At 43.5% G+C, this 13810-nt stretch overlaps 1 protein-coding gene across 3 annotated transcripts in view; it reads right to left on the reverse strand.

Annotated features, from left to right (window-relative positions):
* LOC138288415 (butyrophilin subfamily 2 member A2-like) overlaps positions 1 to 13810 on the reverse strand; it is a 163877-nt gene that overhangs the window by 126768 nt on the left and 23299 nt on the right. For 2 of the 3 annotated variants that reach the window (XM_069229974.1, XM_069229976.1), the window contains exon 3: positions 3245 to 3376. The exons of the other annotated variant lie outside the window; for it this stretch is intronic. In XM_069229974.1, the coding sequence (XP_069086075.1) occupies positions 3245 to 3376 (132 nt within the window). The remainder of the gene's footprint in view (positions 1 to 3244; positions 3377 to 13810) is intronic. 3 annotated transcript variants of the gene reach the window in all.

Raw genomic sequence — 13810 nt, forward strand, 5'->3', positions numbered from 1 at the left:
ACAAGACCAGTAAAAACCTTCAGGCCAGCCAAGAGCTCCAGAAGCAATGGCATGATCAGAAGGCTGTTTTGGTTCAGTACAAACCAGGGCAGAAAGTGTGGGTCTTGGAGCCTGTGGCCCCAAGAGCACTCCAAGATAAATGGAGTGGTCCCCACACAATTGTTGAAAAAAAGGGTGAAGTCACCTATTTAGTTGACTTAGGCACTGCCAGGAGTCCCCTTAGGGTGCTCCAAGTCAACCGCCTGAAACCCTACTATGACAGGGCTGATCTCACCCTGCTCATGGCAACTGATGAGGGACAGGAAGAAGACAGTGATCCTCTACCTGATCTCTTCTCTTCCACAGAACAAGATGCTCTTGTGGAAGGTGTAGTTTTGGCTGATTGTCTTACTGCTGAGCAGAAAGACCATTGCATAAATCTCCTGGGTCAGTTTTCTGAGCTCTTCTCTACTGTGCCAGGTACCACTTCTTGGTGTGAGCACACTATAGATACTGGAGACAGCTTGCCTGTCAAAAGTAAGATCTATAGGCAGCCTGACCATGTCAGGGACTGCATAAAGCAAGAGGTGCAGAAAATGTTAGAACTGGGAGTGGTTGAGCACTCTGAAAGTCCATGGGCTTCTCCTGTGGTACGTGTACCAAAACCTCATTCCAAAGATGGAAAGAAGGAAATGCGGTTTTGTGTAGACTACAGAGGTCTCAACCAGGTAACCAAAACTGATGCTCACCCTATACCCAGGGCAGATGAGCTCATAGATACACTGGCATCTGCCAAGTATCTAAGCACTTTTGATTTGACTGCAGGGTATTGGCAGATCAAATTATCAGAAGATGCTAAACCTAAAACTGCATTTTCAACCATTGGAGGACATTACCAGTTCACAGTAATGCCTTTTGGATTGAAAAATGCACCTGCCACTTTTCAGAGGTTGGTGAACACAGTCCTACAAAGGCTGGAAGCTTTCAGTGCAGCATATTTGGACGATATAGCTGTCTTTAGCTCCAGCTGGGATGATCACCTGGTCCACCTATGGAAAGTTTTGGAGGCCCTGCAAAAGGCAGGGCTCACTATCAAGGCTTCAAAGTGCCAGATAGGGCAGGGTAAGGTGGTTTATCTGGGACACCTTGTTGGTGGGGAACAGATTGCACCACTTCAGGGGAAAATCCAAACAATTATTGATTGGGTGAAGAGTGACTGGACTGTGGGGGTCACTTGGACACAGTTGCTGGATTCGAGGGACCTCGCTCGTCGTGCTGAGAGGAGACCCAAGGGACCGGTGATGTAGTTCTTTGGTGCCTGCGGTTGCAGGGGGACGATTCCGTCGACCCACGGAAGATTTCTTCAGAGTTTCTAGTGCAGAGAGGAGGCAGACTACCCCCACAGCACGCACCACCAGGAAAACAGTCGAGAAGGCGGCAGGATCAGCGTTACAAAGTTGCAGTAGTCGTCTTTGCTACTATGTTGCAGTTTTGCAGGCTTCCAGCGCGGTCAGCAGTCGATTCCTTGGTAGAAGGTGAAGAGAGAGATGCAGAGGAACTCGGATGAGCTCTTGCATTCGTTATCTAAAGTTTCCCCAGGGACAGCGACCCTAAATAGCCAGAAAAGAGGGTTTGGCTACCTAGGAGAGAGGATAGGCTAGCAACACCTGAAGGAGCCTATCAGAAGGAGTCTCTGACGTCACCTGGTGGCACTGGCCACTCAGAGCAGTCCAGTGTGCCAGCAGCACCTCTGTTTCCAAGATGGCAGAGGTCTGGAGCACACTGGAGGAGCTCTGGACACCTCCCAGGGGAGGTGCAGGTCAGGGGAGTGGTCACTCCCCTTTCCTTTGTCCAGTTTCGCGCCAGAGCAGGGCTAAGGGGTCCCTGAACCGGTGTAGACTGGCTTATGCAGAAATGGGCACCAAAAGTGCCCATGAAAGCATTTCCAGAGGCTGGGGGAGGCTACTCCTCCCCTGACTTCACACCATTTTCCAAAGGGAGAGGGTGTAACACCCTCTCTCAGAGGAAGTCCTTTGTTCTGCCATCCTGGGACCAGCCTGGCTTGACCCCAGGAGGGCAGAAACCTGTCTGAGGGGTTGGCAGCAGCAGCAGCTGCAGTGAAACCCCAGGAAAGGCAGTTTGGCAGTACCAGGGTCTGTGCTACAGACCACTGGGATCATGGGATTGTGCCAACTATGCCAGGATGGCATAGAGGGGGCAATTCCATGATCATAGACATGTTACATGGCCATATTCGGAGTTACCATTGTGAAGCTACATATAGGTAGTGACCTATATGTAGTGCACGCGTGTAATGGTGTCCCCGCACTCACAAAGTCCGGGGAATTGGCCCTGAACAATGTGGGGGCACCTTGGCTAGTGCCAGGGTGCCCTCACACTAAGTAACTTTGCACCTAACCTTTACCAGGTAAAGGTTAGACATATAGGTGACTTATAAGTTACTTAAGTGCAGTGTAAAATGGCTGTGAAATAACGTGGACGTTATTTCACTCAGGCTGCAGTGGCAGGCCTGTGTAAGAATTGTCAGAGCTCCCTATGGGTGGCAAAAGAAATGCTGTAGCCCATAGGGATCTCCTGGAACCCCAATACCCTGGGTACCTTAGTACCATATACTAGGGAATTGTAAGGGTGTTCCAGTAAGCCAATGTAAATTGGTAAAATTGGTCACTTGCCTGTTAGTGACAATTTGAAAGAAATGAGAGAGCATAACCACTGAGGTTCTGGATAGCAGAGCCTCAGTGAGACAGTTAGTCACTACACAGGTAACACATTCAGGCACACTTATGAGCACTGGGGCCCTGGGTGACAGGGTCCCAGTGACACATACAACTAAAACAACCGTTATATATACAGTGAAAAATGGGGGTAACATGCCAGGCAAGATGGTACTTTCCTACACTCATGCCCTGGGTACCTAAGTACTCTCCTACTAGGGACTTCTAGTGGTAGCTAGGGGTGTATCCAATAGTACCAATGCATCACAACAGTTTTAGGGCAAGAGCTCTGGCCCAGGGAACCTGGTTAGCAGGGGCCCTGGGCATAATACTTTCTAGGCTACATTATACATCAGGCACAAAGTGGGGGATAACATTGTCAAAAATAGGCCTTTTCTCACAAAGAGAAGCTTTTTACCTGGGTAGAGGCACGGAGACATAACATGTTGACCCAAAGTAGGAGAAGCTTTTTACCTGGGTGGAGACACAGAGAGATAACATGTTGACTCAAAGTAAGAGAAGTGTTTTACCTGTACGGAGGCACAGAGAGGTTTTCAGAAGAGAGAGCGGAGGATTCTGGGAAGACCCTTGACCATCTCCAGCCTGGCCTTGGAGACCAGCACAGCTCTGCACCCTTGGGCAGTAGAACACTTCTCTCTCCACTGCAGGGTGGTAGAACCCGAAGAGAGGAGAGGTGGAGATGAGAGAGAGAAAACAAATACAAGAGGTTAAGTGAGGAAAGAAGGTGTGATTTTTTTCCACTCCAAACTGCAGGGCCCAAATTAACTTTCACTGACAATAATTAAGAAAGTCTTCAGCACTTTGCACCCTCTAGTAGCACAGTAACAGGGTGTTAGACATGTTTAACTTCAATGCGCTATTATTCTTGTTCATCACAAGATACAAAATTGTGTGCTTGTGAATGAGCCTGATTCACAAAGGTAAACTTACACTTTTGTCTACGTTTACAATTGTTTGTTATTCCACGCCCATGGCACGTCAGTCACTCACATTGGTTTGTGGGCTTGCCTTTTAAAATCCTGTTGCTTTCATTTGTGAAAGGCATGCATACGTCATGCCTTTTCTGGTGTTTAGCCCACCTACACAGCACCAGTAAACTACTAAAAACATCTGAGGCTAGATGTTTTCAGCCTGGGGTTCGGACTACTTTATCTGTTTATTTTTCACACAGCGTGATCGCGCTGCATTTTACATAGTGCGATCACGCTGCGCTTTTTTTTCTCTAATCGGCTCGCTTATGTCAACTGTTTTACTTTATATTTTCATTTTGTGTGGCAAAAAAAGTCCAGTTAGTAATTTTCAATGCAAATAGCTCTAACTCGCGCAAACGCGAGAACTATTGCATTGCAAATGCTTGTAAATATATTGTTTCCCACATCACCGACTGTATCCCAGTATCCTCTGCCTTTGAAAAACAATGTATTTTGTTTCTACCCAAAACGCGCTCACCCAATAGGGGCTTTATTGTAAAATCGGATTTCTATTTACCTTTAGTTACTGTTCAGCATGCATGGGTGATTTCACCTATTCTCTGTTGGTTTTAGCACAAGGTTTTGGCAGGGTATGTAAACATAAATGACGCTCTTATGCTGCTGTCCCAAGTATGATTGTCTCCCGGAAACAAACCTACCGTCCAACAGTTTAACATTACCATCTAAGGTCTATTAACTATCTTTGCAGAGATGGTAACTTACAGCCTTTAACACTTGCTGAAGCGTCAGTTCTCTCATAAGTGTTTTCAACAGTCTCGGCCTTTTGTGCTCGACTGTAACAAAATTTGGTCAAGTGCCTTTGAAGTGAATAAAACTCACGAAGTCTGCCCTGCCTTATCGGCTCATCTGGAGCTCTATTCTTTGTACAATGTGTTAGGTTTGCCCTTGTTTACTGGCACTTGTGAGACGTTGCATATATTACATATAAATGACCCTACCTCAGCATTACCAAATGCAAGAAAATGCCTGCTAGGCACGAAGTAGACAGGGTATTAGCAATTGCATTTGGTGTAAAGGGGGTGGAGTAGCAAGTCGCAGTCTACCTTTCTGTGGCAGCAGCAACCTTTTGTTTATTTTAAGCACACTTTACTGTGAAGAATGTACATGCTCCCTTGGTGTTCTAGGATGGAGCCAGCCCTGCGGGGACACGGCTGAGTAATCAAAGGCGGTGTCTGGTTAGTAGTCTGGATTGCCATACAGGTCAGTAATTACGATTTTAGCAAGTAAAAAGTAGAGAGGGAAAAAAGCAACCAAGAAAGTCCCCACAAGCTTGAGGTTCATGTGTTTACGATAAAAAAAACACAAAAAACATTTGTTTAACTTTAACAAGCATCCAAGCTATTCTATTTATTAGTAACATAATATCTTTGCAGCGCATGCCAAAACTTTCCCAAAATGAATACATATGGCTATGTTATATGGAGTTGTGTTTAAATAATCTTTTTTTATTTGTTTGATTGGTATATACGGCATGCACATTTCACCTTTAATATCATTTAAAGGATCTTATGAAATAACCCATGAGACAGCACTGCAGTTGCATTTCGTCTGATTTTTAGGTCGAGCGTTAGCGTTCGGCCTGCTGTATACTTTTAAGTATACTATGCAGTGAGTTCCAGCGTTTTCATTTGTTAGTTGCAATGTCCTTCAAAAATCCTTGCTTGCTAGTGGTCAGTTCTGCCTCTTTGTCCTGCCTTTTTTCACTTTGGGAGCAGCACAAAGTACTGTGTAATTACGCTATGTCCTGTTTATCTCTTCTGAGTGGGACTTTTTCTTTCAGTATTGGCCTGTTTGTTTTACACTGTGGTTGTATAATCAACCCCTCCTCCCCACCACCTCCCTCTGTAAACATAAACCAACACCAGTGGGGGGCTTTTCCAGGGTCAGCTCGCTCTCTTCCTCTTGTTATTTTTAGTCTGTGTGGCAAGAAAAGTCCAGTCAGTAATTTACAACGCTAAGAGCTCTAACTCGAGCAAACACGAGACTATTGCATTCCAAATGCTTGTTTATTTTGCTTTGGAAATTTCCCCAGTCGTGTTATCGACCGGCCTTGCCACTGGTTGAGGGCGGTTTGGTCTAGCAGACCTATTTAAAATGCAAACAAGGGCCTTCTTGGGTGGGGACATGAGCTGCTCAACACATTCTCGTCAGCGGTTAACACCATCATTGAGCACTGTTTAAGCCATTGTCAGAGTCGTTTTCAGTATAACTTGCACCACATGACCCTTTTTCAAAGGGCAGCGGCACGCTGACTGATTTTTCCATAGGGCATTACTTAAAGCCGGAAAGAGAACTCCAAAGGTGAATTTGTTTATTTGTTTCTATGTATTTTATTGTGAAAGAAGCAACTGTTTAAAAGAAGATAACTGCTTGAAAGACGAGCATTATGTACAAGGGGCAGATCTAATTATACTTTCGATGCGGTGTGAAGCGACTTGCGCCTATATGACGTGTTTGTTTCCATCTTTTTTATTTGTTTTCAAATTGGAAGCATATTAAAGCAAAAGTTTTTTTTTTTAAAACCCTCGACATCAGGATTACTTCTCATTAAAAGTCACCTCAAACGGTCAGCTGTATGCTTCTCAGTGAAGGGTTTTAAATGCTATGCAAGTATAACGCTTGATAGGCGTGAGTGATGGATTTGTTAAAGCTAAACACAGTTTGTCTTTTAGTTACCAAACCAGCCTCCTTTAGGCAACTCAATTTCAAACCTCTAGAGTTTAGCTAATTTTAACGATATTTGCTGCCCTGTCGAAATAACCCATGCCATGCCAGACATAACTTTATTTTGCCTGAAACCTTCCTCTTTGCAGCCTTGTGTGTCTCCAATCCTCTTTCTCGAACCCGATCTATCATGTTTCTCTGTCTCATTCCCCTTCCATGCCTCTCGAAGTGTTTGTGGGAAGTGATCTCATTAAACTTAACGGAGGCGAATAGGTGTTTTTTTTGGGGGGTGTTGGGAGTGAAGAACAATCAAGAGTGGATGAACCAGATAGCGCTCATGGGCAGGCGAGAATGATTTGTAGGCAGGTGACGTTCTACAAAGGCTGATAGGTGCATCAAGAGTTATGCTCTTTTAAGGCTCAGGCACCCCCTCCTTTCTCCCCCACACAGTGTTGGGACTGGTGCAGAGGCAGTTGGTACGGTTAGTTTGCAAAAAATAAAAACACAGCTTTTTTTTTTCTTTTCTTAAAGGTTCTTCTGAATTGGGACATGATTTTTGTCTGCTGAAATGGCTGCGTTAAGGTTATGCCAATGTTTGACAGCAAAGAAAGAAAACGCTCACCCATCCACAACCCGAACATCATAGACAGAACCAGATGGCAACACTACTTTAAACACAAACTACGTATAGTGGGTGTAGCATTTAAAATGCTTTTGGAAGAACACAGGGCCAGCACAGTGATAGACACTCAAGGCAACAAGTAGCCAGTGCACATGCCTGAACTAGAGATTGGGAATACAAGGCATTCCCGTTGCCTAAGTCAGAGGAGAAAATGGCCTGAACAACATTTCTCAAAAAAAGCTTGGGTGGAACAGAGATAATTTTCCTAAGAGTTTTGAGTTGGGGGGGGAACAAGAGGCTGCTAATTTGTTGACCTGGGGTGCAAGTGAAAGAGTGGAGTCAAAGGTGACCTTAGGATTGCAAACCCTACTAACCGGATTTGAGAAGGGCAGAGAAGCAGGCCACCATTCCGCAGACCTAGTGGGTGGGCAACTCTCCACAAACAGAAATTCCATTTTGCCATATTTCAGTGACAGAGAGTTGGACCTCGTCTAATGCCAATAGAATGACATACACTCTTGGAAGTGAGCCATATCCAAAGCCTCTTTTTCTACCAATCGAATGTTAATTTGAATTTAAATGCTATAGGAAAATAGGAAGTCAGAAGATTAACTAAGAGTGGCTAAAGTTTAGTGTGGAAGTTTTAAAATGTAGAACCCAAGGAAGAACATTGTGGCAGAAATCAAAAGATGGCGCAGAACAGTGGCGAAGAGATTTTCCATGGAGCAGTCAGGTTGGAAATTTAAAAAAAAGTTAGGCTCTAGAATCTGACCCAGGTTTGACAGAGGCAGTCAAGGAGTTGGTATGAAGTGCAGCCCCACTACCATCCTAAAGGATTACATTGAGGTCATCAAGTATTGTACTGCATTGGTCTTTGGATCATCTTCTTACCAGAGCACTTTCTGGTGTGTGTTATTTTTGTATTATTCATATAGGGCTTCATTCCCCTTGTGAAGACATGAACTGCTCCGCATTGCATTGGGTTGCAGTGCACCTTTTGGAATGCATGGTTGCAAGGATAGCCAACATGGGTGGTTTGACAACGTGGTTTAGATGCAACGCGTCAAACACTGCTGCACATAAACGTATTGCAGGACCCTATCATTTGGTAGACAGCATCAAACGTTAATGGGCATCGCTATGGATCAGTTTATGGAGTCCACCAGCACAACTGGAAAGACCCAAGCTGTTGGTACCACTGCTAAACCACCAAGGGAGTACTGTATGATGCACACCCAGGGGCAATATGGAAACCAACTTTAGGGCAGGAACTGTTAAGCCTATATGGAGTATTACAAGAAGTCAAACCAGGCAAATGCATGTCCCAGTTCTTTAGAAGGACTGTTAACACACCAAGAGTGCACTATATGGAGTTCACCCTCGGACGATCGAGGAACCAACTGTACTGCAGGCACCATTGTTATAGTGTAGGTGACCCAGATCTGATACTGATACTAGTAGCCTCTACAAATAGCCCTAATAAGGAGGTTACTTTTACAGATGGCTTGGGTAAAGTATTTTTCTGTGGTCCGCACTAGCTCCCAAACAGGCTGACTCTTAGCCAGATATTACCTACGTAGCCAGAAGAGCTTCAAAGGATAAACAGAATACCCTCTCAAGTGACAGGAAGTTTGCTCAGAGTTTTGTAATGCTGTGAATTTGCTTATTGATATATATTGTGAATGATCTTTGCAAGAGACCAAAGGCAAATGGTAAATATCATAGGAAAGCAGTTTTAAGGTTGTCGGATGAAATCCTCACCAAGTACAAATCGAGACTAAGTGCAAAAACACGTTATTTCTTTGGGGCCCCATACTGAGCCCTTCATTCAGGAGACAGTTCACTGAGGTGGACTAGTTCTCATGCAGAGCTACCAGCGGTTTGCAAAGTTTAAGGTAAAGTTAGACCACTTGCCCAATGGCCAGAGAGCGAAAATCCTAATGTACCAACCGAACTGGTTCGCCTTCAGCTTCACCTTTGAGGACAAGGAACCCAATGGTTCTTTACCATTGCATCAACGTGGTCCAAGCAACAGCTGCGGCTGATAGTGATATCCCAAGTTTCCCCAGTCTAGCCTCGCTACAAAACCCTTGGTCCTTTTAGTGTTTAGCTTAACTTCTCTTTACAAGTGTGACCATCAACTACCTCCTTCCTGACTCCATGCACAAACCGCAGAGAACATTAGCAGGATGGAAAGAAACCTTTACACATGAAAATGGTATAACTGATTTCTGTCAGATTGGTCATGGTTTATGCTTGATGTTTCTTGGCAGTGGAGAGGGAAACAACAATGTATCATTCTGGATTTCTTCCACTTAAATTATTCCTTTCCTCTCAAGCAGTTAAAGATAGTCACGCTAGCTCAGATTTTTACTGCATATTTCTGTTTTTTTGTATATTTGTATTTTATTTAATCAGCTAACCCATGTGATTTAGGATAGGGAACACTGATAAATACTAACTATCACTGTTGATTCTTAAATAAACATCTGCTCAATATTTAACAAGGTGATGGCAACAATTGTAGCTCATATGCGAGGTCTGAGACTCCAGATTTAAAAATTCACCTCAATGGCTGGTTCAATGGAACTCCTTTCCTTTAGTATTCTCGTAAACACTGCTTACATTATCCACATAACCTCTCTCTGCCCGGTCTGCTGAACAAGAGGATGAGACTGTTAAGTGCACTTTTTAACCAGCGCGGAATTAGCTCGTGTAGTCAATCTGTGATCACATGCTTAAGGCAATGAACACCGCTTTGAACTGTAATTTTACAAAATTTTTAAAGCTTGCAAAAAACTGGAAGGCTATGCGATCATGCTGCTTTGAACCTTCTAATGTTTTTTGCTAAATCCTAATTTTAAATGTGGATTACTATTATCACAATGTCTTAACTTTTTAACATTGTTTTGGTACCTTTTTAGGGTCGAGCCTGCGTAGCATGCGCTTATGCGTGCGTAACGCTTGTGAGACGCTGTACTAGTTAGAAAAGGGCTCAGAGCCCCGTCCATGTAACGTCAGTGTCTTTCATTGGTTCGTGGACTTGCCTTTTAAAATCTGCTTGCTTTCATTAGTGGAAGGCACGCATACGTCAATGCTTTCCGGTGGTTAGCCCTCCTCGAGCGCAGCGACCAAGTACTGAAAACACACGAGGCTCTCTGTTTTCCGTCTGGTTTGTGGACTACTTTTCCTCTTATTTCGCAGTGTGATCTCGCATGGTTAGCAGTGCGATCACACTTGTTTTTTTCCCAATTAATGAGGCAAGAAAAGTCCAGTTGGGACTTTACAACTGCTAATAGCTCTAACTTTGAGAAATGCGAGAACTGTTGCATTGCAAATGCTTTTTGCATTTTACGGTGGCCGAACGGAGACAGAAAATAGTTGCTTCAGAGTGAGAACCAAGTTGGTTTATTTTCCATTGTGTTGTTGCAATTTAAGATAAACAGTGCCAGTAAATTACTTTGTATATCCCACCTTGCTATCATTATAAGGAGAAGCTCACGAAATAAACAAAGTATTTGCATTAACGCTGCATTTCCTCTGTGTTTCACATTACCCGACAGGCAGAGACGTACAATACCTGCTTAGAAGAGCAGACCCAAATCTTTGGTTTTGCTGTGTGTTTTGTGTACCAAAAGAATGTTCATTGTTTTTTTAATTATGCAGAGTGGTCAAATCTTTATGACATGGCACAGAACGGTTTCAGAATTTGAAGACTGCAAAAATGAAAACATTATGAACTGTATGGTGTCTATTTTGTGACGGTATTAAAAACTTGTAGCACACACACGTTTTATGCAATCTTTCTCTTATAAATTACATTTGTTGCATGCATGCTTTCATATGCTGACCCTCTAATTCATAACACTAGTTCTCTTTGACTTTTCCTCTTCAATCTTTATGAAGTCATAACAAAATCTCACCATCATCTTCATTGTCTCTCCACACTGTCATCAATATTATCTACATCTATCCATCTTATCAACTCTCACGCACACTTTTCTTTTACACATTTTTATGGATCTGTGGCCCACTCTCCCCTTCTTTTTCTCTTTCTCACATACTCGCTCTGCTCCTCTATCTAGAGCTCAGTCACCACTGCGTACACAAACTACCTATCTCTCGCTATTTCCTTTATATTTATTCTGTGCAGTTCTTACCCCTATCTATTCACCACATCACATAATTCCACTACACAAGGATACTACACACCACACAATTCCACCCAACACAATTCCACAACTAACAATTCAATTCAACACACATAACTCCTCAACAAACCACATACAGCCATTTCACTATAAACAAAAACACGTAGCTAAAAAAAAAGTCAACAGCTCCCACTCTCGCAAATGCATTGTAAATGTTTGGTATTGGAGCATTTTGTGAAATGTCCCTTGTTTGTGTGCTGAGTTCCCTCCCCAGGCGATTTAACTAAGTGAATATTTCTGTTGCCATCACGCTTCCTCCTGTTACAGTTGTGATGGCCCCTCCTCCGGTCTCGGTTTGCCTTTCATCCCAGCCGGGATCCTTTCTAGACATTCACACATGGAGCCAATAACTCTCGCACTCGTGGCAGCCATGGCACTTTGAACTGACTTGCTTGTGTAGACTGTTTTACTTTTCATTTTCAATTTATGTGGCAAGAAAAGTCCAGTTAGGAATTTACAACGCTAATCGCTCTAACTTGAGCAAGCACGAGACCCATTGCATTGCAAATGCTTGTTATATGTGGAGGCTCCTCTGTCATAAAGAAACTACTCATAAAATACCTTTGTGAATAGCAAACAATTGTAAACTTACACAAAAGTGTAAGCTTATCTTTGTGAATAAGTCCCACTGTAGCTCCTTTCCCTGATTCTAAATAAGGTGTGAAACATTTGTTGACGATGACCACAAAAAGCTAAGTCAGGCTGCAACAGTACAGTTACTCAAATATACACAGAGGGCCTGATTAAGAGTACCCTGTCCCCCAAACTCTTGGTCAGCTTGCCTCATTATTAGAAGGCGGGACTATAAGGTTTCCGTGGACATTGACTCTGTTGACATAAAGCTACCTATGATAGAGGAGGGGCCACCAAATGAAGAGTAATATGCTGCCTGAACTATTAAGGGTGGACAGAGTAAGGACCCCACAACCTGGAAGAGAACTCCCAAGCTGTGAGAGTCATTAGTTTTTGTTTTTCAAAAACAGACTCTCACTTTGTTTAAAGTTTGGTGAACAGCCGTCAGAACCGACTGTCTACTAAGTTTCTTGGCTGCACAATCAGCGTCCCCCAGATATCTCCTTTGCCTCTGCAACCATGCCTATAATATGGCACAGAGACGAAGTGTTCTTTCATTTGTGTTGGGCCCCATCTACATGCAAAAGAGGGAAAGCCCCCTTGTGCTCCTGCTGGTGGGAAAGAGGCACCAATGTGATCCGTATTATACAAGTTGCCGCACAAGCATCATTGGCCTCTTCTATAATACCAACGTGATGCAGGTCTGCACGAAGGGAGCTCATATACAAATAGCGCCCATAGGACACTTCCTGTAATATGTCCCCTGGTGAACATATAAGTGGTGGAAAAGAGGCACCAATGTGATCCGTATTATACAAGTTGCCGCACAAGCATCATTGGCCTCTTCTATAATACCAACGTGCCCCACATATGCACAAAGGGAGCTCATATACAAGTGGTGCTCATAGGACACTTCCTGTAATATGTTCCCCGGGTGAACATCCAAGTGGTGGAAAAAAGGGCTCTCATGGCCACTGTGAAAACAACTAATCATCAGCAGGACAGGTTCAGACTCCCAACCCTTAAACCATCCACAATCCACTGATGCGCCACACAATGAAGGTGCCACATGTGGTTGTCCACGCAAATCTCCTTTCTTAAAACAACAATCTATAAGAGAAGAATGGTTCATGCCTTTTTAGGTCCTCGCTGTATGAATGGGTGAGCCCATCTTTAAGACGCCGCACGAATTGCCATTGCACAGTCACATGTTTACTTTGCTGTTGTAGGATTTACAGCTTTTTAGTTCACAAAGTAAAAACGCGTGCCCATGTAGACTTTCCTAAACATTCAATAAAAATAACCAATTAAAAATACTAGCCCTGGGTCAAAGGTCTCAACTGTAGAAAATTTTGCTGTGCGTGCCTTGTACAGGGCAGCGGTCACCTTCTCACTCCCTCCATAACACTCTTCTTTGTGGACACAGCTTCAGCTTCACACTGTGTAACTGTTTGACAAGACCTCATGCCACCACTACACGCTACAGGCTACACATCGTAGAAACAACACAACACATACAAGACAACATATCATCTTCAGAAAGGTACTTTGGGTCAAGCTTCTTTAGCCATTGGCTTGTTTGCCATTTGTAATCTACCACACGTAACCAACCACACCTTACATAGCCATATAACGTACCTAACTAGTATTACTTCAATAGCTAACCTCCTTACCTATCAAACCTAATATACCTAAACTATCTAGTACCAACCATACCTACCCCACACCTAATTTACCTGACCTATTCACCTACTATACCTACTGTACCTAACCTTCACTATCTATCTACCTTAACTACATATCTACCTCACATACCTAATCTACCTTACCTACTCTGATTCCCATGCCCAACCTAACATACATAATGTATAATACTTACCAAATATATCACGCCTACCGATCATACTTAACTTACCAGACCAGCTTAGGCTGATAGAAGGTAGCTATAGAAAAGCAGCTTAGGCTGAACTAGGAGACATGCAAAGCTCCTACTATACCACTTGTATCATATGC

The sequence above is a fragment of the Pleurodeles waltl genome, chromosome 4_1, assembly GCF_031143425.1.
Source record: "Pleurodeles waltl isolate 20211129_DDA chromosome 4_1, aPleWal1.hap1.20221129, whole genome shotgun sequence".
Taxonomy (NCBI): Eukaryota; Metazoa; Chordata; class Amphibia; order Caudata; family Salamandridae; genus Pleurodeles; species Pleurodeles waltl.